Genomic DNA, 26,140 nt, shown 5'->3' with positions numbered 1-26,140 from the left:
CTCACTTTCCATGGTTTTATATGGTCCTAGACTAAGATCTTGAATCTCTATTGGTTAGTTCATCACGTTTGGGCCAGGGCGTTGTCTGGGTTGGACAGAGTCGATTTCTGTTGTGAGCTTCCGGCATCTTGATCTTTTTCGTCTCTAGGACGGATTGATTGCAGCTTAACACATGGTAGTCATGATTGTTTATCTTTCTGGGTAGCTTAATTACTTTGTATCATGTCATAGAATCAAGGGGCATGTCTAGGTGATTCTTCCTCAAGTTCCTGATATGTGTACTTGCCTATATGTAAAGCACAGGATCCACTTACATTCAACTCCCATACTCGGCTAGGTCAATCGCTTTCACACTATCTCGGTATCTCCATATAAGACCAACCCTTTTCAACGAAATGCTCTGTTCAACATCACGCGAAATTCATACCACGCTTCATCAGAATAAATAACACCTCACAATGGACTTCGTAAATAGTCTTTTGACAAATCTTGAGCCAGAAGTTGAAGACGCAGAAGAAGGTCAGCTTACAAGATCCTTCCATTCATGCAGGTCTCACTAAAAATGCATAGAAACTTTTATGCTGTATTCACAGCCTATCCCTTCCATGAATCTTGGCTTCATCGACTCTCGTGCTGCTTCCGTCGATGTTTCTGTTGCTGATCGGGATTACACTATTCATCAATCTCCTACTGTTCTGTCATCGTCACGCGCAGGTGGAACAACAGGAGCCGGTAGATTTTTCCTTTTCACACTCACTCCTCAGGAGAGAAGGCTGACTTGAGATATAGTCTTATGGAAGATAGCTCCCAGCTTCGCCTCCTGGTTGTCTTCCTCATCCAATCCCATTCTCGCCAATACCGTCCATTCAAACGCCTCCATCCTTGAACTCGGCTGTGGCATTTCCCCCCTGAGTGCCCTTGCCCTTGGTCCACGCGTAGCACGCTATGTCCTCACCGATCAGTCCTACGTGCAGCGTCTTGTTCAGCGCAATCTTGACGAGAACTTCTCTTCTGCGTTTAGCTCGGGGACGTCTACACCTACAAGTGGCCGAGGCAAGAAGAAACGAAATGGTCATGGGCATGGGCATGGTGCAGCACAACCGAATATCCGCTTTACAACGCTTGATTGGGAGACGGACGAGGTAACACCGTCCCTTACTGGTTCTGATGAAGCTCGTAGCTTTGACGCCGTTGTTGCCTGTGATTGTGTTTATAACTATGCTTTGGTAGACCCCTTCGTTCAGGCATGTGCGGATGCGTGTCGTTTAAGACTCTCCGATGAGTCGTTTGCCGATGATGAAGAAAGACGGCCGTGTGTCTGTGTCATTGGGCAACAACTTCGAAGTGACGAAGTATTCGAGTCTTGGTTAAAGGCGTTTTCAACTTCATTTCATGTCTGGAAAGCTTCTGATAGTGTGCTGCCCGAAGAACTGCGACCTTCCGCCGGTTTCGTGGTCCATGTCGGTATCCTTCGCGATGAGATCAGGAAGAGGGATTGATATTACTCTCTTGACCTCGTAGCGTACTCTAAGATGGTACGAATGTTCTAAATTATCATTTTCTGAAGAAACCCGTTTTCATATCGCATAAAGTAGCTTTCATCTTATTCCGGTGCCATTAATTGTAAATATTTTGATTCATAAATCTTCTCAGGAGCTTCGATTTGGTATCTACTCCATGTTTTAGTGCTTTTGCATTCAGTATGAGCAAAGCCAGCAACCCTTTTTGTCCATCGCGAATATTTGAAACCACAAAAACCAGATGCTAATCATCATATACCAGTATACCAGATCCCTTCGCCGTTAAGTCATTTCTTCATTCCAACATCCCTTTACCCGAATCACCACTCGAGGGGTTCCTTCTTCTCCTCACCCTGATTTGTCTTGGGAACAGGCACGGCCTTAGCGGCCAACTTGCCACCCTGTCCAGGACGCTTCAGGTAACCGGTGCCGTCGAGCCAGGGAGTGTTTTGTGTCATGCGTCGCTCGAACTCGGCGATCTTGTCCTCCTGCTGCATGGTCAGGCCAATGTCGTCGAGACCGTTGACCAGGCAGTGCTTGCGGAACTCCTCAACGTCGAATGAGCAGATGGTCTCTCCGTCAGCATTCTTGATTAGCTGATTGGGCAGATCAATCTCAATGTCGCGGTTGGCGCGAGCCTCAGCGGCGATGGCTTCAAGGTTATCCTTGTCCTCGATCCTAATGGGGAGCATGCCGTTCTTGAAAGTATTGTTGAAGAAGATATCGGCGAACGAGGGAGCGATGATGCACTTGATGCCAAAGTCTAGGAGGGCCCAAGGGGCGTGCTCTCGAGAACTGCCGCATCCAAAGTTGGGTCCAGTGACAACCAGAGTCTTGGTCTGTCGGAAAGGCTCTTGGTTTAAGACGAAGTCGGGGTTTTCAGATCCGTCCTCCCTGTATCGGAGCTCGTAAAATAGTGCAGTGCCAAGACCTGTTCGCTTGATTGTCTTGAGGAATTGTTTAGGGATGATGGCGTCAGTGTCGACATTGGATCGATCCAGGGGAGCGGCAGTGCCCTTCCAGATAGTAAATTTAGGTAGACCAGAAGCAGCACCTCCAGCGCTAACCAGAGTGTTTGTGTGAGGCTGGGAGTCCTGGGGCTGGTCACCGATCATCTCTCGCTCCTCAGAGTCATCCTTGGTTCGCTCATCTACATGGGGCTCCTCCGCAGGGAGCTCGCGGGCCTTAAAGGCCGACTGGGGGGTGTAGTGCGATAGCTTGCGAACGTCAGCAAGCTTGCCGACAATAGCGGCGGCAGCTGCCATGACAGGAGACATGAGGTGCGTTCGGCTAAGAGCACCTTGTCGACCCTCGAAGTTTCGGTTGGATGTACTGGCACATCGTTCCTTGGGGGCCAGAATGTCAGGGTTCATGCCCAGACACATACTGCATCCAGCCTCTCTCCACTCGAAACCGGCATCAACAAAGATCTGGTCGAGGCCCTCCTCCTCAGCCTGTGCCTTCACAAGACCGGAACCAGGGACAACCATGGCGCGCTTGATGTTATCAGCAACTTTTCGCCCCTTCACAACGTTGGCGGCGGCTCTCAGATCCTCAATTCGGGCGTTGGTGCACGATCCAATAAACACCTTATCAACGGGAATGTCCTCCATTGGTGTTCCAGCCGTCAAGCCCATGTACTCAAGCATGCGGCGGCCGGCGGCCTTCTTGTTCTCGCTACTAAAGGTCTCAGGGTCAGGGACACATCCGGTGATGGGAACGACATCCTCAGGGCTGGTTCCCCAGGTAATGGTGGGAATGATGTCCTTGGCGTCAATGAAGACATCAATGTCGTACTTGGCGCCAGGATCAGACTGGAGAGACTCCCAGTAGGCAACAGCCTGGTTCCAGGTCTCGGAACCATACTTGGGGGCCAAGGGGCGTCCCTTGAGATATTCGAAGGTGATCTCATCAGGGGCAACCATACCAGCACGGGCACCACCCTCGATGGACATGTTGCAGATGGACATGCGAGCCTCCATGCTCAGGCTACGGATAACAGATCCGCAAAACTCAATAACGGCACCAGTACCTCCGGCAGTTCCGATCCTGCCGATGGCGTGGAGGACGACGTCCTTGGAGCTGACACCAGGGGCCAGCTCACCGTCAATCTGTATCCTCATGTTCTTGCTGCGCTTGGTGATGAGGCACTGAGTGGCCAAGACATGCTCAACCTCGCTGGTACCGATACCAAAGGCAAGAGCACCGAAGGCGCCATGTGTTGAGGTGTGGCTGTCACCGCACACGACGGTGGTTCCAGGGAGAGTGAAGCCTTGCTCGGGGCCAATGATGTGGACAATGCCTTGTCGTTTGTCGCCCAGGCCGAAATATGTGACACCAAACTTCTTGACATTCTCCTCGAGAGTGACACACTGTGTTCGCGAATCGTCCTCCTCGATGAATGAAGCAATGTCCTTCAGGGCTTTACGGGATGTGGTGGGGACGTTCTGCAGGGTCCAGGGTCAGTAAATGCTCTGTTGACCACCGGTTACGGTAGTTTCCAGTAGTTGGTAATGCATACGTGATCAGTGGTTGCGAGAGTGCAATCAGGTCTTCGGACTTTGCGGCCTGCATTTTCGAGACCCTCAAAGGCTTGCTGTTGGTAATTGGTTAACGGATGTTCGGAACCTAACGTCGATCGTTTGGGGGATTTAAACTTACTGGTGATGTCACTTCATGGACCAAGTGCCGGTCTTTTGGCCAACTTCGTCAGTTCACTGCCCATAAGCAGAATTAAACGCACAGAAACGTACCGATGTAGAGAAGAATTGTGCCATCGAGCTTTTCGTCGACGATATGTGCCGAGAAGACCTTGTCGTAGAGGGTCTGGGGGTTACCCACGGGAGCAGGCATCTTGATGTTTATAGTCGCCCTGAGTGAACGACTTTGAAAGAGTACTTGAGAGACGAAGTGATTAATGACGCTCGTGAATAGGAGAATATCACAAATGCAGGGTGAGAAGGTATGTAGTTGGTTCAAAAGGAAGAAGGTAGTTGATGGAGTTGTTAAGGAGAAGAGGAAGCTTTAACTCTCTGCTTTAGACAAGGGGACAGAGTTATATGATGCAGCTGAAGAAAGAAGAAGTCAGGAAATGGACTGGAATTACTTAGAAAAAAAGGCGTCTGCTTCTGGGGTTTATCAACAAAATTTCATCTGAGCGCCCCTCTCCTGCCCAATTCCACGAGCTTCATCGAATTGGCACGAAGGCGCCGATGATCGGAGGGGTCCGTTTGCGGCCGTCAGCAATTGGAGCTCACCAAGAGGCCAGAAGCCCCAGGACGGGCGCCAGCGCGGGGTAGACCCACAGCTGCCTCCTGCGCTGATTGCTAAATAATTGGTTACTATTGGTTGTTCGCTGATCGCTGCTTTTTCAACCTCCGATGTCAAAAGTCCAAGACCTCCGATTGCTATTTAGTTTTGGTTCTTTTTCAAACTCCACGGCTCTACCCTGGTCTAATTACGACATCAATTGCCTTGCCTCACTCAATGCTGAGTTTTAGATATTTGCAAATTAGCTAATAGCACCAGACTTCGTTGGTTCTTACACGGTGTTACATGAACATGAATCCCATGAATACGAAGAGCCAACACACTTGAGACATTAGTGATTAAGTCAGAGTCGAACAGACGATCAATTTCAACATTAAACATGCTGTATCGTAAAGACGTACTATGTATTATCTATTTTACCTTCCTCCGCATCCGCCATCGGCGCACGGCTTGCCCCGGACTATGTTGTCTCCGGCACCGGTCCTTTCCCGGGTATCCGCCCGGCCGTTGTGTACCTAGTCGTCCATGTATACTCCGGTCAAGCTCCGCCGAAACATTGCCAGTGCCTCGTCAACTAAACAATCCCAATCCGCTTCCCTGCACTTCATTGTGATTGCCGTTAATTCCATACCCCATACTAATATCACCAACAGCCCGAATACAAGGGGTAATGCGAGACAAGTACTCGCCAAATCTGTCCAACCATCGTTGTCTCGATCGGTAGCTCTCCAATACGGAGAGCTGTAATCAAAGACAGGCTTCACCGCTTTCCAGTACAATCTCAAAAACTGTATGTTGTACCCCTTGATCGTACACAGAAACTCCTTGATAGCATCCCACAATCCTCCCGTCACACCCTGTTGAGATCTATTACTGGAAAGATCTGCGATGCCGTCTTCGGCGTTCCAATGTCTTGGAAGACTGCCTGGCACGTGAATCCCTGGATCCGTTGCTTGATTGCTGACTCCTGGCATGTATATTTGAGATAGAAGATCCAGATTGCTCAATTGAACGCTGGCTTTCTGAGGAATGTTCTGCCTTTTCTCCCCCTCTTCTCTGTTTTTGACGTCCATTGTGCAAGTGGATGTTGACAAACTGCTGCATCGGTGCTGCGTTGCTGGCACTTCTGGTAATTTCCCCATGGTGTTGTACCCTTGTGCTTGTGGTTGTTTTCTCGACTCCTCGAGAGGACTCTCCGATATAGTATCGGTCGCTTGAATCCTTTCCACGGACGCCGATTTCGGCAATGCACTCAGTCCACGATTCTCTGGGGAAGCTTCCAAGCTGTTTGGCGTTGTGCCAAATCTCTTCAGGTTGTGGATTACCCGGTTGAGCCTGCGCTTGCGCTGTAGACCCTTTCCGGCCTCTTGACCTCTCTTGGGGGGGTATTTCGATGTTATCTGGCCGCACCCAGTAATGATGGTGGTGTTTGTGGATGCAGACGCCCCCTTGACCTCGTACCTATTCGTGATGTCGTGATTCGCGCTCTGCGTCCAAACCTGCTTGGCTGTATGATCTTTGGTCTCGGGTTTCGTATGGACCTGATGCAAGAATTGGGGATGAGTCACTTTGATTGTTTGTTGGTTTGTTTGTGTTATTTCCCTGGTAATCGTAGGTAGATGTTGCAGCTTCTCGTTGACTGTCGCTTCTTTCGAGAGAAACGGAGGAGCGGTGAGGGGATCTCGAGTTGCTGACCGCTCTACCTCGCTTTGGGGTAGTGGGCCGTTTGTGATCCCAGCTTTCAATGTCCGCCGCTGGAGCAGTAGGACTGTTGGAGACGGCGTTGAACTGTTCAGTGCCTCTTGCTCCCAACTTGGCTGTATCCTTAGGCTTCCTGTTAGGTGCGGGTTCTATACGCGTCCTGTCGAGACTTGCTGATGGTATGTCGAGGCTTGAGTGTGTTGGCACTGGTTTTCTAGGGAACTCGATGCGGTTTGTTCCAATGTTGTCAGGGGGGTAGTGGATTTCTCGTGGGTGATCGTCAAATCTTGCACGAAGCTTTCTGGAATGTTGTTCTCGTGCTGGCTTCGTATCTCGATCTTGCTCTTCTCTAGTAAGTGGCTGTTGTGGTTGGATGCTGTGAGGTTTGGTATCATCGAGAGATCTAGCAAAGAGTTCTTGCTGATTGAAATCCGAAGTGTCTGGGTTCCTCCTGGTTCTGTTTCCCCTTCTGGTCCCTTCTCTAAAAAAGACTTGGAGCCTTTGTTTTGGTTTCTGTGGTCCGCCAGTGGTCCGCCCGCCTCGTGGAACTTCTTGTTCCCCTGCAGATGCTGTGTCTCGTTCAAAGCCGTTTGTATTTGTGTATCATCATGCGCGGGTTCAAGGGAAGACTTTGGGATCTGATCTCTGTCTGGCCTGGGCTCGATTGGGTTATGGAAACTTATGTCATTCTCGAAAAGCTCCAAGGCCGCAGGAGACGGATTCGCCAGGCTGCGTCGATGGGGGGTTTTGATGACCGTGTCAGATGAGTGCGAGCTTTCTTTGGGTTGCACAACAGGTGGGAATTCTTCATCGGAAGGTTGCTTTGAGTCATTGTGATGAAGCGGAAGGTCTAAGTCGATGAGCCCTTCCTCCTTTGCCATATCTAAGTCTCGGTGTGACGGGCGCCCTACGTCAAAAGACAAGTTTAGTTAAATGTGTCAGGGCGAAAATGGCATAGATTAGAATACTGACTTGAGAATACTGAAGTACTTCTGTGTGATTGGGCAATGGGGCTCAAATCAGGCTCCTGAACCGACGACCACTGGTGTGTCCCCCTTCGCCATTTGCCAGTGGCAGAAGCTGCCAGTTGTTTTTCTGCTTTCTCTTGTCGTCGTGTCTTCGCAACTTCATGGTCGAGATGTACCTTGACGATTTCGACCTCGGCCTCCTTTCTTCCGGCAGCTGATAAAGCGTTCTTGGCCTGTGCCTCCAGGGCCAGTAGCTTTTGTTCAGTTTCCGAGCTCAGGATGCTCTCTCCGCTGTCCGATGTAAGATCAAGAATACCAGTCTGCGGATTGATACCTTGGACGCCCAAGTAATCTCCGCTCTCTCTCAGACTTTCCCGGTCCTCTCGGGCTTTTCTCCTTGCCTTTCGATTGGCTTCTAGAACTTCCAATATGCTAGGTGTTCCTTGAATGGCTGCCGCGAAGGACTGGGCCCTGGAGGAGCGCCTCATGGGTTGTTTCCCTTTGTCCTTCTCGGCTTCTATACTGCCACTCGGCTTCTTCTGACCGCGCTTCTTGCTTATTCTCAGGGAACCAAAGTCATTCCATCTACGATGAGGCGGCAGTGAAGGCCCATTCCCTTTGCTTCTAGATGCGGGCTTTGGTTCAGGCACTGCTTCACTTAAGTTCTTTGGTGTGTTCCAATCCACAAGGCGATCCGAACCCCCTTTTCTGCTGCGTTGGCCCCCTCGGCGATTTGAGGCAGAGGGCTGTTGTGCTGGTGCTCGATTGTTGACTTTGTGTTGAAGTTGAGCTGAATAATTGCCAGCAGCCTCTCCGTTTTCCCAAACCCCGTTATTTCTCAATGTCCCTCCTCTTTCTGGACGATGACTTGGAAGCTTGTTCCTGAACCAATCTCCCACATCCCCTAATGTGGCACTCCGAGCAGGTTCCTGTCTTTCCTTAGCTCGTATACCCAAATCTCCAAGTGTTAGTCTTCTCCCGGAATCTTCCATGCGTTGAGGGAGATTCTGCGGATGTGAAGGCAGGGAAGGATGGTCAGACAATGCTGCCCTGCGGCGTAGTGATGACCAATGTGGTTTCTCAGGCATGTCTAGGTGCAGGCAATCGCGTCGTTGATCAATAACTTGACTCTGTTTGATAATATGGTAAAGAAAGGGGGTGATTGGTGACTGTTAATATTTTCGAACTTGCATGAGAGCGCTAGGTAAGGACAGCAGTTATGGATACGAGGATCAGGGGTGATTGTCAAAGAGAAGATTATCACATCAAGTGTACCATTGGCATCGATCCTGAGAAGCCATCAACTACGCTTTCCTCGTATATGCCACTAGTGATATTGGGAGGGAAACCACGACGAATGCATACAAATCCCCCGCCTGCCATCGTCTCCGATATCCCTTGATGCTTATGATAAGTACCTAAGGTATAGAAACGAATCGTGACAGTATTTAAGCAGGCATAAACCATCAAAGACAGGCTCACGATGAATATAGGTTAGGGAGGTTCAGGATGTTCCATAATATTTATTCAGAAGCCAGACCTTAACGCCAATGTTTGCTATCCGAGGCTACATTAAAGCTTCGATGTGGTTAAATGTATAATAAACAAGATAATAATCGAAAGCTACCATCGCGGATGACGATTATCCGAGGGTGCTTGTTGCCGAACCAATCCAGCAAAGGGGTTGCCGCCTCCATTAGGTCTTGAACCTGTCAGTCGACGACTGTCAACCTTTTTCGACGGTGTTGCTGCTCCCCAGTTTCGTTGCTCATAAGCTGCCATTTCCCGAGAATTACGCGGAGATGCCGCTTCCTGAGGATTGAGTTCATTAAGGCTGGTGGCCTTCTTGAGGGGTGACTTGTTATGAGTATGAATGCCCATGTTTCCACCAAAGCTCATTCCTTGAACTCCTGAGGATGTACCAGTTGAAGTGTAGCCTGCGGGCAAACTATGACGAGGTGCGGTGCCCCTCTGGCTGGTAGCGGGTCTAAAAGCTTCCGAGCGTCGAGTTGCTGTGGGAGGCGTGAACATGTGAGGCTTCATTACGTTGTTGGAGGTTGGGGTGAGGGATCGTTCCTCAGGGGTATGATCCGTTCCAGTGTATGGGTTAGAGTGGATCTGGAAACCATGACGGATCTGAACCGTAGGAGTTCCAGTCTGCACAAATTCTTGATAGTCGTCGGGCTGGTCTATTGAGAACTGTGTGCCGATATCGCGGACTGTAGGGTGAAGACGGGGATGGACAAATTTGGTATCGTACTCTTTCATCACTTGCTCCTGAATCACGGCCTTATCCTTTGCTTGTTGCGCAAATCGAGAACAGAAGAAGAGAAGCTGAGCGGAAATAAGGCCCTGCAGAACTAGTGTATTCAGAACCGTCACGCTTGGTCGGGGATCAAGAGGAGCCAGAGGAAGGAAAATCATGTACACCAAAACATGTCCAGGGCCAAAGAGACAAGCCAGACGCAAGGAAACTGGCAAAGGATCCCAGACTGACAGCTCCCAGACATCTGATGTCTTATCTGGGTGGGCTCGCGACTCGGCAGATTCTGGTGTTATCAGATTGGCGAGATAGCTCAGGGGCGTAGAAGGCGATGCGCTCGATTGGTTTACTTTCACACGTCGCGCAGAAGGCGTTGAAAGCGGCTTGTCGACCTTGGCCAGAAAGAGTCGGTACTTGCGCGTTCGTGTAATTGTGTAGAAAGCATTGGTAAACGAGAAAGCGACGAGGGTCCATACCAGCGGATAGACCTTTACAGGATATGTGGTTAGCCTCGACATTGTAATAGAGCAGCCTGAGAAGACGAGAGCTTACCAAGAATGATAGCCACCCTGAACTGGTTTCATCGCTGAAAATATCGTCACTTGAGGTTGAGGATCCTGAATTCGCGCGCGCAAGTAAGAAAACAAAGTTCATGGCAAGGCCCATTTGTGTTCCAACAGAAGCTGAGTCCCAATCTCTCGTTTCCAGCTCTTCGGACAACCAAAGCAAAAAGTCCATAGGATTGATTGCAGCCATGATACGCTCTCTGAGCGGCTGCCGGCGAACTAGGCGTGGCATGTTGAGCGCACAGCAGGTTGTTTTCTTCGAAATTCGCGATCGCAATACCAGGGAGGAGAGTCGTGAGTTAGTATGAAAGTAATAAAGAAAGTAAAGGCGGCGACCTGGCCAGATGTTGTTTACTTCGAGATCACTGTTGCTAAGGACCAGGTCAATTCTTTGTTCGCTAGTACAGTACCTGCCTAAGGTACTTCAGAAGCCGGCCAGTAGAAACTCAGTGGAGGCTGCAGCATCCACCTGACGTGGGCCTACCTTGCTCACAATGGTCAGAGCTTCCAGGTTCCTAGGCGGAGCGGAACTTCAGGCGCCGACCTCCTCGTCGTTGTCACTTCCACTATCATCAACTTAGCGCCATCAACACCCAAGAGGGACGCGCAAACGCACATCCACGTTCATCGAGATGGCCTCGCAAGCAGATTATAAGGACCGTCAATTCCTCGCCGTCATTGGCGACGAAGTATGTGCTGCAATGAATGGCTCTTGGTTCGAAGGTTTGCGCTGACGTAGCTCTTATCTAGGACTCAGTAACAGGCCTGCTTCTTGCGGGTATCGGCGTGAGTCTCAGAATTACTGCGCACTCTCCCTGCACAGGCTAACTCTATTCAATAGCATGTAACTACAGGTGCCGATGCTCAAAAGAACTTCCTCGTCGTTGATGGCAAGACCGATACAGCTGCTATTGAGGCCGCGTTCGATCGATTCACCGAAGATCGCAAAGATATTGGCATCGTGCTCATCAATCAACATGTTAGACATCGTTCCAATTCTTTATACCGCTGCAACTAACTCTCCTGCAGATCGCTGACCGAATTCGACATCGCATCGATACCTATACTGCGGCTTTCCCTGCCGTGTTGGAGATCCCAAGCAAAGACCACCCTTACGACCCTGAGAAGGATAGTGTATTGAGACGAGTGCGACGCCTATTTGGAGAGTAAGGGATATTGTTTCACTGGGCGCAAGGATTTGTTTCGGGATAATGGAGCGAGCATGGCATAGAGGCGGCAGTGAGCATGGCCGCACATGACTTGAGGCCAGCATTGCGGTTTTTTCTTCGACTTAATGTTGTGCAGGGCAGTTCCTATTACAGAGATACGAGGTGGAGTACAATGCAATGGACTCATTATCAGATATGCTAAATAGATCTAAAGCCGCTGCAGGTTGCTCAGGAAGAGCAAGAAACTTCGCCAAACCAAACGTTTAACCGAGAAACCCATGAGAACGTGCCCAACGGTAATTCATGCCATCATATGTATGTTATGAATGCGCCATAATGTCAATTACAGATCGCTGCCAAAGAAGCCCTTGCTGCTACGAGAGAAAGTGACAGTTGCTGTGAGGCAGGTAATTTGAACATCATCGGCGGTGAAGACGTCGGCCAGAACGGTGTATTTGCCCTGTAACAGGTTAGAAAAAAAAACATGAGGAAAAGGAGGAGTATCCATGTACGGGAGGGATCTCAGCAGGAAGGTCTACGGTCTTGGTGATCTCGACTTCACCAGCCTCGACTGGACACTTCAGGTCGACATTGCCAATCTGCTCGCAAAGATCGGCCTTGGTGCTAATAAGACGAATAAGGCCATACTTGACAGTCAAGAGAACATAGGCGTCCTGCTCAATCTTCTGTTTGACCACTCCCTTTGCCTTGATCAAGAGTTCCTGGCCACTATCAAAATGTTAGTATCTCATGGTTGTGCAAGTATGAGCGGGCAAATCGTACGCTTTGGGAGGGTTAGGAGCAAGGTCGACCTTGTCAATCCGGATCAGGTCGGCAGTATGGTCTCCGGGACACAGTTCGAGGGGAGAGTCGCCAGGAATCTTGAGGTCGTCGCTGATGGTAACATCGGGAGCCTTGCCATTGAGAACGCTCAGAGCAGCCGCTGGGGCCAGGCATGCCGTCAGACATGCGGTGACGGTAGAGAATCTCATCGCGCGGTGTTATCTCGCGAGATGCGATGGGTTGTTGTATGTTGTGATGTTTACGAAAATGATACGAAGCAATAATTAGATGATGGAAGTCGTGTGAAGATGATGAGAGAGGTCGTTATCAGGGCAGAATGGTTGGATGGCGAGTGGCTTAGTGTTGAGTGCGTCATGGGACTTATCCTCCACTTTTTGGTACAACGACTGGCCGAGAGCGGTTGAGAATGGATGCCTTACCGCCTTGCAGATGATCGCGGGCCATATCCAAGTGCACTAAATAAGCTACGTACCTTACCTTATCATGGAGCCTAAAGCCTAGAACCAAATGATGGAATCAAGCCTCCAGACCGAGCCATCATGATGAGTAGCGAAATGAGTGTGTATAACTCGGCAAAGCGTATGAGTTACTGACTTTCAGTTAATTGTGATTTTTTTTTTTTTTTTTGGTAACATCATGAGATAGAAAAGCTGCATGCTCATTCTGATGCAGGTTCCTGTCTCAAGTTTGCGGAGGTGGAACATGCCGAATTTAGCAAGCCCAGCCTCCTCAGGAGCCATTCACGCTTAGCGTCACCGAATAAGTCACGACCTGAGGCACAAAAGTCGAAGCCTTGTGCACGGGCCATTCTCAGATCTCGGTATATAATTGCGCTTTTCTTCCAACCTTTTTTTGAACTCTTCATACTTACCTTGCCTCAGGAAAGCCAGCTCAAGAATTGGCCTTTCTAGCGTGGAGGGCCTGCATTGCACACCCGCGGAGTCACTCCACACTCTATTGTCCTTCGGGACCATAGGGGGCGGAATTTTTGCTTTATTACCATCTTTCATTGTGATCTGCTGCTTGCGGCGGGCATGAAGAAGGACTGTAGGAACTTGCTACGGAATTGCGCATGCTGGTGTTGCTCCTGCTGCCAGATCTGACAAGTTCTGCGGGCTTTTTTTCTGGTTTATGTCGCGAAGGGTACCGGAATCATGATGGCATGTCACGGCGACATACCACAATGAGTATTTCACCAGGGGGTCACGGTGAGACGTGTCGGTTAAGGTATTCTATAAGCTCCCTCGAGTGGATTCGAGTCATGGATTGATTGCGCTGGTGTTGCTATTGGCTTTTGGCGTATGTATAGCTCGGCAGAAGCTTGAATAGCATTTCCATGTTTTGGACAATGCATATTTATGCTGGCCTTTGCCGATGGGTTAACCCCTGCCCGCGACACATCTTCGTCACCTTGGTATCGCACTGTGTAGACCATGCCTAGGGGAGAAAAGAAAACTAAGGACCCAGACACAAGTGACAAAAAGATTTAGACAAACCTAGTATACGCTTGATAGGCCTTTAGATCGATCAATTCTGGCGCCCTAGGTTAAGACTAGAGGTTTTCTTTCTCCCTGATGCATGCGTTTCTTCTGGTGCAACTTTCCCCACTTCCGCAAGGTGTGAGCCTCTGAGGCTAAGGTTTCGTCACGAAAGGGGGTCCACTAGTCCATCGGAATGAAGTCGCCTTGGGCTGTTGGTACATGTTTCGTGTTGACTGCCACCAGCTGCCCAAGACTCGAGCTCAAAAGAAAACGGTCATTGGGAAATGGGAAAATATCCAGGCGACGCTCTCTGTAAAACAGATATCTGTATTTGCAGCAGTTCAGCGTCGCACCCGGATCTCATTCGTACGCGGGCCATTTCCATGCCCTGGGTGTCAGCCAAGCATGGGTGCGAATACGGGCAGCATCGCGAGACAGACACGATGGTGATGGACACTTGTTGCACATAGATGTTCTGAGCAGACCGTGGGACGAGAATGTCGGCATCTGGGAAGGCCAGTATTCAAATGTACGTGTTTGGTATCGAGGTGCCCTCTAAGGATTGTCCGGAGGCATAAACCCCATGAGGTCTCGGGTAATAGGTATATTCAGACAAGTTTGGTATGGTTTAAATAGATACTTCTTGCTCGTGCCCTTCATTATAATGAGTCTTTTTGCATCTCAGGCTTCCTGTTAAAATGTTGCTGTTTACAAAATTCGACGCAATTGTCGCTCCTTTGACACTGAGCAATTTGCACGTGGTGATGACGCGACGAATATCATCATTATCACGCAGTCAGCTTGCACACACTTCCGTTTCATCATGGAATCTTTCACAGGCTCCGAACACAGATATGTATGCACAATGTAGTAATGAACTTCGAAGTAGCCTCACCTGATTGGCTTGGAGGTGTAAGGCCAGATTGGTACCAAGCCTGCTCCATGCAAAACAAGCCAGTCGAAGCAACAAGGATATGCCGTCCTTGTCGCGGGCACTGTCTTCATATACAGTGCGAACTACAAAAGCATGGGACTGTATTAGCAAGCTAGGCTCTTCTAAATTGCATTTTACCATGAAGAAGTGTGGTCCCGTTTTCGACATCGTTTCGTGAAGGCGTCGAAATGAACGCCGTGGCTAAGATAATAGAGTATTACATTCACATTGAGTAGCCATGAGTTTCTGTTATTGAACTATCCCGTTCTTCTCAGATCAAGCAAATCTCAACGCGGCGAACAACACTCACAATAAATAAATACTATTTTCTTCCCCTTCCTGGGGTTTACCTCGGCGGCCTCAGCTTAGATTAGTACTTACTAACTTAGAATGAATGGTTCCTCGTTTCACCAAGCGCAGGTTATTTGTGGCGGGTGCCAAATTTCAGACGCCCCACTCATCTCCACTGCAAGCCCGCCAACCACAGTCATTTCTTGAGGCTAGCAAACCCAGCTTCAGCTGTCATCTGCTGTTTATTGCCTTCGACTGGCTCTGAGACGTGTTCAGGTTACGTGCCTGATTCCCTGATAGTGGCCGTCGTCACTTTGCCTTTGAAAATCTGGTGAAGCCCCTCCCGACTCCTTCGCTTCCCGTTCATACGAAATACTCAACTCCTAGTATCGGCCCATTACCAAAAAGCAAAGCAGAAAGCATAGCGAAGCATACTCGATAAACTCGAGACATGGCTTTCTATTCTTTGTCTTGTTTCCATCACCGTTCCCCTCACCCGTGCTATCTCAAACGATACTCGAGTCTCAACGGACTCACTCAGTGACAAACCGAGCCCCCTGGCTGGCTACGCCAACGCCAACAAAAACTCGCCGTACGCAATTTCCAGCAGAAACCCTCTCCCCTCCGCTCTCTTGAGTTTCCTTCCCCCTCTTAGCCCTGTGCTCAGGCGCAGCGGCAGCGGCAGCGGGACAATTTTTATTGTTAGTGCCTCAGGCCAACAATGCGCCCTGCGTGCCCTGCTTCCTGCACTAAGAGTTCTCCTTATCCACCGCCAGTCAAGGTTTGGTCTAGCGCCGAATTTTGGTTATTGTCTCGTCTCTTCTCTTCCATGTCTCTCTGTCTTGTCTTTTCTTTGGGGGGCCACTGTCGCTGGAGTGGGAGTGTCCCCGTTCTCTCACTCGCACACTTCTTTTTCATGGAACTTCTACCCAATCCAGCCCAGAAGCATCAGGAGAGGATACCAAAAACGGCCCAGTGGACCATTCAAGTTTTGGCACCCTCTTATGTTATCGTTGCTGCATCTGCGCGCTGAGATTGAGTGGGAGCCATCAAGAGAATGAGACGGGAAGCGTGAGCCGCTGGTGAGGTGAAGATACCAATGGTACGTACTTTTCTCCTCTACCCTTCCATTACCTGCTCTCCTCCCCCTCTTAGCCAACTGGAAATGGAACCCAGGCAGGTCCCAGGCTGGTACCTCAGTACCAGTACCAGCCCAGTCCAGCCTACCACCAGTGAGCACCAGCACCAGTACCGCACTTGTCTTGAAGCACTCCCGGTCTTGTCGCTCCTCCCCATCCTCTTTCTTCCCATCACCCACCCTTCTTCGTGCAGTCCACGATCTTCAATCCTCACCTCTCGTTATCTCCATTCTGCTTCAAGCGCTTCTTCTGTACAGATTGTGTTTGAGTAGTCTCAAATCTTATTTTCTTCTGATCTCCCCATCGAATTTCGCCACCTACACCTTTAATCTTCGTCTTCTCCGCGCTCGACATCTCGACTTTAACTCGTCTCAACCCTGCCGTGACCGATCACAACGAGTTTTGCGAAAACACAAACCGACCGAGTGTCCCCAACACGCCTTCGACTCGCGTCTACGCTTCATATTCGACATCTTCGTGTCGACCTGATTACGACCGTTGACTTTGTTTCTCCCGTCGTCGCGCCGCTGACCCTCCACCCTTTGTGTCGACGTCTCGACCTGTCTCGAGTCTCTTGTTCGACGATTGCGATTTCTGGCTGTCAGAATACGATCCACGCTTGTCTTGGCGAATGAGACTCCCTTAAACCACTCAGGTTATCGACTCCTCTTACGGTCTCCCCGGCGCGCCATCTGAACGGCGTCGTCATGCTCCAAAGACCGCGATAATAGATTAGACACATACCCCCTCCGGTGTTCACTGTATTATCTTTACCACAGATTATGACCGACAGACCAGAACCGCTGTCAACGCAGTCTGCGACTCCTAGTCAGATCGCCCCTCTGGCTCTTCCAGGCGCAACGCCTAAAGACGAAGTTGCCCGACCGACTGAGGGAGCGGAAGAAGAACCATATACCATCAAGTGTATATGTAACTTCTCTGACGATGATGGAAACACAATCTATTGCGAGTCATGTGATACGTGGCAGCACATCGACTGCTTCTACCCTGACAATCGAGAGGAAGCTGTGCGCGAAGATTTTGCACATTCTTGTGCAGAATGCAAACCTCGCCCTCTCGACCGTCAAAAGGCTATTGAGCGTACACTACGCCTGAAAAACGGAACGACGGACGAGCGTGCCGATAAAAGAACAAAAAGACCCCCTCCCAGAAGCCACAAGAAGAGATCGAGACCTACCGAGCTACCAATAAATGGCCATGCGAGTCCGCAAGAAAATGGGAAACATGGCCATTCTGGAGATCACCATCATCCTCCTAAAAAGGCGAAGCATCGCTCATCACAGTCTATGAGTTCTCAGGCTCCCAAACGGAGCCCTTCCTATGGAAATGGCCGATCAAATACTGCCCACCCTCCCAGCCCAGCAACTACCCCTCCCGACCTTCCCGATGATTTTCAAATCCATCATTACTCTGAAAAGTTCTACGACTTATATAATGCCAGGGATGTCCCCGAGTCACGGAACAATGCTTTTGCCAGTCTCGCTATTCCCACTGCGCTATCTCGCTGGCTTCGCGAACCCAATACAATGCGGAGTGAAGTTGGTCGACGCCATTCAGAAGTATTCCAGAAAGCACCCTCAAATCTGGAAGCCAACAAGCCTAAGCTTGAAGTTAGTGATGCAACGCGAACACTGGACGATGGTAAAGCTCTCAGGTGGAGGTTTCTCAAATCGAGTACACCAATTGAGAAGGATGTACCTCTTGTTGAGCTGAATGGTGAAATTGGTTTTCAAAAGGACTACTGCGCTGACCCTGTCAACCTCTGGGCAGATCTATCTTCCCCTCTCCCATTTGTCTTCTTTCACCCTGTCCTACCTTTATACATCGATACAAGGCAAGAGGGCTCTCTTGCCCGTTATGTTCGCAGGAGTTGCAAGCCCAATGCTCAGCTTGATACGTATCTTTCCGATGAAAGCGAATATCATTTCTGGATCGTTAGCGACAGGTACATCTCCGCTAACGAACAAATCACTTTGCCTTGGGATTTCCGCTTGGAGAAGAGTGTGGATACGCGTTGGCTTCATCTTCTTGGCCTAAGCGACGATGACTCGACCAGTAATACGGAAACTCCGGTCGATGGAACAGAATACATGGCGATATCGAATTGGATAGACCGAATTCTCTCCGAATACGGCGGGTGCGCGTGCGATCTGGATAACAACTGTGCATTTGCACGATTTCACCGTCAGTATCTCTTCGGCAAGCCCCAGGGACGTGCGCCCGCAAAAAAGAAGCCAAGGAAGCCGAAAACGCAGGCTATCTCCCCAACAAACACAGGGCAGACTGCCACCAGTCGAGCCACGAGTGAAGGTCATGTGGACGATGCTGCGGATCACGATAACAGATCCCAATCTGGCTCTATGCGAAGCAAACCACCCAGTCGTGACCTTACACCTCTTCGCCAAGGATCTTTCGACCAACTAGGCATACTGACTGAGCCAACGGATCGAGACAAGCGGAAGGTTGCCATGGTTGAGGATTCGTTTCGTCGTATGGAACAACAACCACCGTCGCGGAAGAAGAAGCGAGTATCAGATGGTACTGGCTCAACCTCCTCGAAGTCGAAGCATCGCAACGGCTCAGTTGCGTCTCACGGCAACTACGTAGATGCCGGTACTTGCAGAAGCCATTCAGGATCCCCTGCTAGTTCTTCTCCGCATATCCAACAAAGGCCGTCAATTTCTAATCAAGACTCTGCAGCGACTCCATCGCGCCAATCATCAGCTTCTCCCAGAGGAGTATACTGTGATGCTGCGGTTCAGACGGACCCTGTCGAAGGCGCCTGGTTTAGTGGGCCAAATCAATCGCCTCGTCCAAAGAAGCGGATCATCTCGCTTTCCAAGCGACTATTAAATAGTCGCCATAAAGTCCGAGCTGAAGGAGAGGATCTACGCAGGCGATCGTCTGTCAGCCAAGTATCCAATGGTGCCGTAATGGAGGTCGACTCGCCTTTGGAGCATGAGCTAGTAATCAAGCGATCGGATTCAGAATTACCACCTTTATTTTCTGGACCAGGAGATATACCCATGGCAGATGCCTCTTCACCGACTACGACTCCTGTGCTAGGATCGGGTGCGAGTAGCACGTCGACAAAGGCAAAGACTCCCGACCTACGCGTGCAGCTACCTCCCGTACCAGCCTTCGATAGTACAGGACTCGGGATTCACAACGCAACAACGCCAAAGTCTGGCGGCGTCGGTCACTCCCCCCTTTCAGGTCCATTGCCAAGTCCATTCGCTCCGCCGGCTGTCAACGGAATCGGTACTCACCCTAGTCCTGTAAAGAAAAAGCTGAGCCTCAGCGACTACACTAAAAGTCGGATGAACAAGGCTGCTGGGAAAACAGCTGGAGGACATACCGTTCTTAAGCCTTCTATCTCAAGCCCTGAAGACACCAAGGTTGATATCATAGTCGATTCCCCGTCGAGAGAGAAACCCGCGGAGACCCTGATTATGGCTTCCGTAGCCGCTGCCAATGGGTCTTCATAAAAGGATGAATGAAGTAGCTGTATGTTTAATGTGTCAACCGTTTCAAGATTTTCTTTGTCGTATTGATTAGGATTGGGGATGACGGAATCAAAAGCCTGGAGTTCTTTCCTTTATATACACTGGCTGGTACGTCAGATGATTACCCCATTGATTTGGCGTTTGGGGAGGCTGTGGGATTACGGATGCTGGGATTGATGGGTTCTGTCAAATGAACCCTGGCATCTAAATACGGGAATGGCGCATCAGGTTTGGTGCCTATGGGTCAATGGGATTTCTCCTCAGGGATCACTGGGGGAGGAAAAGCAGAGTTGTTATGTGGTTCTTTTCCGGGATGTTTTTTGATTGATGTCCAGTTGAAGAGGGTTGACCATGAAACAAAACAAGTGAAGAGTAGGATCGAGTAAGTCTCTTACGAAAAGATGCTGAAGGAATCCTTGTATGTAATTATAGGCGTCAGCCCTACTTGCACGTACTCACCATAGTCATGTTGCACTGCCCTGAATAATGGGAAATACACCCCTTAAAGATTCAACAGCCGTCTTGGACAGCAATCTCATATATAAAATGGTGAACCAAAATGAGAAAATGATTTTCACAGTAGGCGGCACTCATTCCGTAACGTCAGGGTATCATTCAATTACTAACTTTCCAACCAGTGGAATGATTTTCTATTTGGATAGACAGTAAGGTTGTGACCCTGAGCAAGGCGCAAACCCTTTTCTTACTCTGTTAATATTGTGCAGCAGTCCCCCAGTTATCTTCCTTAAAGACCAACAGTGCGAGACGATGCCTCACAAACAGTCCAAAGAAACCAGCAACAAGTTGGAGCATAGTAATCTCAAAGGCCAATCGATCTTCGCGGAGTGGTCCACGCCAGACAAGCCAGAGGTTGAGGATGGTAAAGTTGCTTGTCTCGACAAATTGGCCCTTTTCGTCGGTTGTCACCTTTACCAGGCGTAGCGTGTTGAGAAAGTGTAGGCCTTGGGCGACCAAGGGGTGTGGTTGACGCTCGGGTGACCAAGGAGTCACAGACGGTTCCATGAGACCAGACCGGGCGTTGAAGTGAGGAAGTCGGTGGCGTGGGCAGGGAATCAAACCGAAGACCTGAGGGCACGAGTAGAGGAAGTTAAATATTTGAGGAACAAGGAGGAGTCCGAGGGTCTTTGAAAAGTGGCCGAGGATACCGACGACAGCAAAGACCATGCCTGAGAAGTAGCAGTACGTATCGCCAACAAAAACCTTTGCAGGATACCAGTTGTGGAGGAGCAAGGCGCATGAGACGCCTATCCATGGGAGGAGGAAATAGAGGGAGAACAAGTGCGAGTCGGTAGCAGGGTGAGGATATGGCGTGAAGAGGTACAGGCAATCGTTGAAGACGAGGAGAGAAGCGATGACGATGCATTGCGAGACTTCAATGCCGTTTATGCCTGCCAGCATGTTGATACTCTGAGGGCAGAACATGGCAACGCAGGCCATGTAGACATAGTAGAGAAACCCGAGGTCAACGAGTTCACCAAGATATGGCTGGAGCTGAAGAGGTAGGACAATAGAAGTGACGTCAAAGTCTACAAAGTAAACCACAAGAAGAGGGATCGAGGCGAGGCCGGGGATCCACCACTTGTGCCGCCAGCGAATATCGAAGAGATCATCACCAATACCAAGAAGGGCGATTGCTTGAAGAGAGATGATGGCGCCCAGGAATGAAGCGAGCTAACGGGGTCAGTAAAGCAGCAGACATGCATCTTGGGTTATGCGCACCTTGTTGTGTGGAAAGCGATGCAGAAAACGGCCCTGATTGACGTGCTGAAGCTCAACGACGACATCACGGTTTCCGCCACCACTAGTCGCCGCAACAATGTCCTTGTAGAACGGGAATGGGATGAAGACGATGACGCTGAGGAGATAGACCGCAGCGCATACAGCGCCCATGCACTCTGGGATCTCTATGCGGTTCGCCTTGCTCATGTCGCGGCCTTGAAAACCAGCACGCATGAAGGTAGGGCCTAGCCAGCGGATCATGGCGAAGCAGAGCGCAAAGGCGAGGACCGACAGGGCCAGAGATGCCATGAGGGGCTCGCCATCGCCATGGAGGGTGTTTGCTAGGACTGCAAAAGCAGCGACAGAGATGGTCGAGAGGGTAAGTGTTTCAGAGCGAGAGAGTGAGGTTGTCATGGTTACAGTCATGATAGGCGGCTTTTGGTGTTGTAGTAGTTTGAGATAGGTGCGCGATGGTGTGCTAGGCGGTGCGTAACGAGGGTTAAGAGGGCATCATGGAAGACGATATTGGAGCAATTACCAGCAGAAAGGCGACTGCTATGGATTGTCCAACACAATGCGCTCTGCTGTCAAAGCAAAACAGGGTCTCTAGAGAGCAAGGTATTGTTGAGGTGAAGCTTGGTGACACGTTGTTACACTGCGGAACACAGCCGGGGTGTGGAGTGGCATTGAATTACGCGGAAACACGTGCAAAATACACGACAGAGACTGATAAAAAGATCAACACCAGGAAGTATCTGTCTCTAAACTTCTCCCCTCAAGATTCATGCTTCTGAAATTAATTCACAGTTGATAGAATTCCGCCTATCAGTAAGGTCTTCAACCTAGAGCATATGCAATATAATTATCGTTGTTCATTCGCTCTTGAGGGTATATCGATATCGCTTCCATCTTGAAACCATGTACAAGCAAACGATCACATCTAAGGTAAGCGGAGAGTTCCCATCCCATCCAGTATAGCAAAACAAAGCAGAGACATCCACTAAACCCATAATCAGTTAAACTCCCAGCTGAACCAAATATCCAAAGCGCCTGTGTTCAAAAATCGTAAAGTAGTCCATCTAACTTTTGGTACCCAATCGTCCCTTTTTCTTTTTGCGTAAATGTATCGGGTATCTCGTGTTCAATATCGTTGTCGTCTTTAAATTTCCTTCACAAAGCCCACTTCTACCAGACTGTCAGGGTCAATATCCAGATTAGCCAGCTTGGTTCGTGAATTCTCTCGTATCCACAAGAATGCTTCCAGTGCTACCCGGCGTAGGATACTGGCAATACTCCTCTTTTCTGGTCTCTGCACCCGCATGGTCTGTTTGCCCATAAGATAAACGGTTTGTGCTTCTTCAGCGGCCCGCAGCGCTTCAAGCTCTTCTCGAAACTCTGGCGGCATGTCATTCTCATCAGGTGGGAAAGGACCTCTGGTAATAAAGGTCATCAACTCGTTAACAATCGTCGGCGCCAAATTCGGTGTGAGAACGTCATCCATGTAACCATGCCGCAGAACGATGCGATAACATGAAGGAATCTTTGTTGTAACACGAGCAATGACGAACCGTTGGTCAGATGGTACCGTGGGCTGGGAAAGTGGGCGCATGTGAAAGAAAACAATCACCTGTGGCCTCGTCTGGAACTTTCGAACGAACTGCGAAAATACCTTGGGGATGTGATCACCGCTCCCGCCCACTTTGTCGAAGAATATTCCGAGTCCTGGAGCGACCATTACTTGTCCACCTCCAAACTCGGGTGAAAGCCTCAGCCTCGTCGAGCGCAGAGAGCCGTCACCTTGGATCCCCCTGGCTATGGAGTTATTTCTTGAGGTGCTCCGAGAGGACATGAGGAACTCTGCGGGGTCCACCATGTCCCTTTGCTCTGCCTCCCACTGCTGTTCCTTGCCCCATCGCCAAAGCATGACAAATGAACTGAGGATGGCGGACAGGACCAGCGCGAACCAACCACCGTCGGGCACCTTGTTCATTGCTGCACTAAGATAAATGCTGTCGAGAAGAATGAAGACGAGGAACCCGATGAGGACAACGATTGATGAGATACGCCAGATGATGAGTGCTACTAGTGACACCATGCACGTTGTGATAAAGCTAACGATAATGACACATGCGCCATAAGCATGACCCAAGCTCGTTGTCTAGTTCAAGTCATGTAAGACGAGTCCGTTCCAAAGTGATACAATGAGGCTGGGTAACTTACATTGTTATAAACAGCCGTAACCACAACAGTACCGGTCATGAGTAGCCAGTTTGCTAGCGGCATATAAATCTGGTCATGGAATCGACGGCTGGTGTGAACAGTCTTGATGTGAGGAAAGTAGCTGAGCCTCATCAACTGAGAAATGAGTTGGAAAGAGCTGGTGATCACAGCCTGGCTGGCAACAACAGCAGCGAGTGCGGCAATAATGATGCTGAAGTACAGTGTGCTTTCGGGAACGGTGCGAAAGAATGGATTGGTGAAAGCCAACCCAGTTTCATCTTGTGAAATATAAGCAGCTTGACCACAATATGTGATCAGCAAGCATGGAAATGCCAAGAACAACCATGAAAGCTGTATGGCTCGCTGTCCAAAAGCACCCAGATCTGCAAAGAGTGATTCGACGCCGGTGAATGCGAGAAGCAACCCACCAAGAGATTTCCATCCATCAGAATCGTTTCGTATCAGGTATTTGAACGCATAATGTGGGCTGAATGCCTTGAGTACGGTGTGATCGTACAAGACAAGATTATATATGCTGATGGAGAAGTTGTAGAGGAGCCAGACAACAACGACGGGAGCGAAAGAGGTGCCAATTTTGGACGTGCCAATGAATTGCAGTAAGAAAAGTGCAATGAGGATCGCACACGATGTCCCCACAATAGCCGGTCTTCCCAGATCAGGTCTGATAACCTGAATACCTTGGACGGCGCCCAAGACGGACTGGGCGGGTGTCAAAATGCTGTCGGCTACAACCATGGAAACGCCCAAAACGCCAACGATTTTGAGGACGCTCTGTGCAACCCGACTACGTTCCAGAAAATCCCGGGCCATTCTCCCAGCCGGTGCGAGTTCGGCGCCCGTCTCACGGTCCAGGCGCACAACAATTCTTTCCGGGCCATTGGGGTCGACACGGGCAATGTTGGCATATCGAGCAAGTAGAGAATACAGAGCAAAGGTTCCTCCTTGTCCATCGTCGTCGGCTGACAGGACAATGAAACAATATTTAAGCGTTACGATGATGGTGAGGGACCAGATGATTATCGACAGAGCTCCCACGAGGTCGTGCCATGACGGTTGTTCGCTAAAAGTCGAACTGAAAACATAAAGGGGACTGGTGCCAATGTCGCCATACACAACACCAGTAGTTTGCCAGGCGAGCCATAGTAAGACCACGCCCTTATACGTCTTTTCGAGATGAGAAAGTCAGACCTTCATTCATAACGTCGCACATTTATTTCCATGGAGCTAGGACCTACCTGCTTTTTGTCGCGACACAAATCCTCGTGCTCGATTCGCTGGGCCTTTTCCTGGTCATGCAGGTCGCGGGCTTCGGGGTCTGTAGGGGCGGCATCCTCGCTTTCTTCGGCAGCCGCGTTGACCCAGGCTTCTATTCTCTGGTTGCGGGCATTGTAGGAGATCATTTCGATCTGGAGTCGGCAAGGTCACTCGGTGACGCTGGGTCCAAAGACCAAAGGCAAAGGGACTAAAACCTGGGGCTCATGCTTATATACTCGGCCATGTTCTGACTAGGATGGTGGTGGATAATGGCGAGCCTAATCCTAGATCAGAACGCCATGCCTAGGCGAAACTGGCTTCCTGGTCCACTCTGCCAACAGCCACAATTCTGGTGGACGGTGAACATCTTGACTGCCAAGACGTCCCTTGGCAAGTATTGGTGGTGCTGATAGGTCCAGGCGTACTCGGACAAACCATCGCGTCTTGAGCCTCTCCACCGAAGCTCGAGAAGGGGTTTGATGGTCCGTTCTATCTGCGTGCTGAGAAGATGCACCCGTATGCAGGCTTGAGGCTGTGTGCATGTCAAGGACCCAATTTTCCCCTCACTTGCAGGACGGCTGTACCCACGATGTCGCCGAGATGCTGCTCACACTTGAGTCAAAAGATTCGAGAAACTGTCAAGGGGGGAAGGTTCCCTGGCAGTCACATTGAGTCAGTCCAATGACATGCGGGCATCCATCCAGGTCATCCCGACGTCCTCCAATCTAAGCGTAAAGAAGTGCGGGGATAGTCGAACTGGGGGCAATGATTGCCCCATGGGCATTTGGAGGTGGTAGCTCGTTGCATTCGTAGTCAAAAACCCGAAGCGCCAAGACATTTATTTGGGTTTCTCTGCTCTTGGCTGCTTATTCATTGCATAGTGCGTCGTAAAAAGGGTCCTTCATCGGTCGTCCGAGACCAAGTGAATGGTCTTACCGAGTCTTGCCGTATGACGCTCGAGTGAGCTTTTGGTTGTATTTGTAGTGTAGTACGTATCAAGCATAGCAGACCCCCTGCTAAAAAGTACCTGTCAGTTTATCGGCTTTAGCCAGGGCCCCACGTGAAAACTTGAGAGGTTTTGAAGTCTTGGGGATCTTACGTTAATAGTGTGATTGCGGTTCTCTCATGCTGGGCCAAGATCCTATCCTGTCTTGTATCAGGCAATTCTCATTCCCGGGTTCTGAGAACAGGAATAGGCATTCTTAATAACGTAGGACGTTCGATTGACAATTTGTGCCAAGACTAAGACCAAACTCATCATAAAAGTAATTC

General features: G+C 49.8%; 8 protein-coding genes across 8 annotated transcripts; 3 read left to right on the top strand and 5 right to left on the bottom strand.

Moving 5' to 3' along the window:
- The first annotated feature begins 352 nt into the window (after nt 1-352).
- Nucleotides 353-1,599, top strand: BKA55DRAFT_561143 (uncharacterized protein). Its single transcript, XM_046192144.1, has 3 exons — nt 353-519; nt 571-732; nt 790-1,599. The coding sequence occupies exons 1-3, from the start codon at nt 459-461 to the stop codon at nt 1,497-1,499; spliced, it is 933 nt and encodes a 310-aa protein (XP_046053261.1). The 5' UTR covers nt 353-458; the 3' UTR covers nt 1,500-1,599.
- On the bottom strand, nt 1,600-4,716 carry BKA55DRAFT_561141 (aconitase family-domain-containing protein). The gene is made up of 4 exons (XM_046192143.1): nt 4,274-4,716; nt 4,182-4,213; nt 4,042-4,116; nt 1,600-3,967 (listed from the first exon to the last, which is right to left on the bottom strand). Exons 1-4 carry the CDS (start codon nt 4,371-4,373, stop codon nt 1,841-1,843), a joined length of 2,334 nt encoding a protein of 777 aa, XP_046053260.1. The 5' UTR covers nt 4,374-4,716; the 3' UTR covers nt 1,600-1,840.
- A 589-nt stretch (nt 4,717-5,305) lies between these two features.
- On the bottom strand, nt 5,306-10,478 carry BKA55DRAFT_504243 (uncharacterized protein; the record flags this gene model as incomplete). Its single annotated transcript, XM_046187073.1, has 5 exons — nt 5,306-6,589; nt 6,647-7,398; nt 7,464-8,509; nt 9,087-10,210; nt 10,275-10,478. 5 exons carry the CDS (start codon nt 10,476-10,478, stop codon nt 5,306-5,308), a joined length of 4,410 nt encoding a protein of 1,469 aa, XP_046053259.1.
- A 324-nt stretch (nt 10,479-10,802) lies between these two features.
- On the top strand, nt 10,803-11,632 carry BKA55DRAFT_561135 (vacuolar ATP synthase subunit F). Its single transcript, XM_046192142.1, has 4 exons — nt 10,803-10,977; nt 11,039-11,074; nt 11,130-11,267; nt 11,318-11,632. Exons 1-4 carry the CDS (start codon nt 10,921-10,923, stop codon nt 11,456-11,458), a joined length of 372 nt encoding a protein of 123 aa, XP_046053258.1. The 5' UTR covers nt 10,803-10,920; the 3' UTR covers nt 11,459-11,632.
- BKA55DRAFT_561131 (ML domain-containing protein) lies at nt 11,633-12,587 on the bottom strand. The gene is made up of 3 exons (XM_046192141.1): nt 12,241-12,587; nt 11,970-12,186; nt 11,633-11,917 (listed from the first exon to the last, which is right to left on the bottom strand). The coding sequence occupies exons 1-3, from the start codon at nt 12,447-12,449 to the stop codon at nt 11,801-11,803; spliced, it is 543 nt and encodes a 180-aa protein (XP_046053257.1). The 5' UTR covers nt 12,450-12,587; the 3' UTR covers nt 11,633-11,800.
- Nucleotides 12,588-16,888: 4,301 nt separating this feature from the next.
- Nucleotides 16,889-19,615, top strand: BKA55DRAFT_686949 (uncharacterized protein; the record flags this gene model as incomplete). Its single annotated transcript, XM_046199002.1, has 1 exon — nt 16,889-19,615. The coding sequence occupies one exon, from the start codon at nt 16,889-16,891 to the stop codon at nt 19,613-19,615; it is 2,727 nt and encodes a 908-aa protein (XP_046053256.1).
- Nucleotides 19,616-20,228: 613 nt separating this feature from the next.
- Nucleotides 20,229-22,105, bottom strand: BKA55DRAFT_638077 (glycosyl transferase family 4-domain-containing protein). Its single transcript, XM_046197067.1, has 2 exons — nt 21,374-22,105; nt 20,229-21,325 (listed from the first exon to the last, which is right to left on the bottom strand). The coding sequence occupies exons 1-2, from the start codon at nt 21,797-21,799 to the stop codon at nt 20,345-20,347; spliced, it is 1,407 nt and encodes a 468-aa protein (XP_046053255.1). The 5' UTR covers nt 21,800-22,105; the 3' UTR covers nt 20,229-20,344.
- A 60-nt stretch (nt 22,106-22,165) lies between these two features.
- On the bottom strand, nt 22,166-25,195 carry BKA55DRAFT_284412 (potassium transporter-domain-containing protein). The gene is made up of 3 exons (XM_046185521.1): nt 24,850-25,195; nt 23,594-24,778; nt 22,166-23,531 (listed from the first exon to the last, which is right to left on the bottom strand). The coding sequence occupies exons 1-3, from the start codon at nt 25,012-25,014 to the stop codon at nt 22,533-22,535; spliced, it is 2,349 nt and encodes a 782-aa protein (XP_046053254.1). The 5' UTR covers nt 25,015-25,195; the 3' UTR covers nt 22,166-22,532.
- Between the last annotated feature and the right edge of the window lie 945 nt (nt 25,196-26,140).

The sequence above is a fragment of the Fusarium redolens genome, assembly GCF_020744475.1.
Source record: "Fusarium redolens strain MPI-CAGE-AT-0023 chromosome Unknown BKA55scaffold_4, whole genome shotgun sequence".
Classification (NCBI taxonomy): domain Eukaryota; kingdom Fungi; phylum Ascomycota; class Sordariomycetes; order Hypocreales; family Nectriaceae; genus Fusarium; species Fusarium redolens.
The sequence above is the reverse complement of the archived record's forward strand: the minus strand, read 5'-3'. Positions and strand labels throughout refer to the sequence as shown.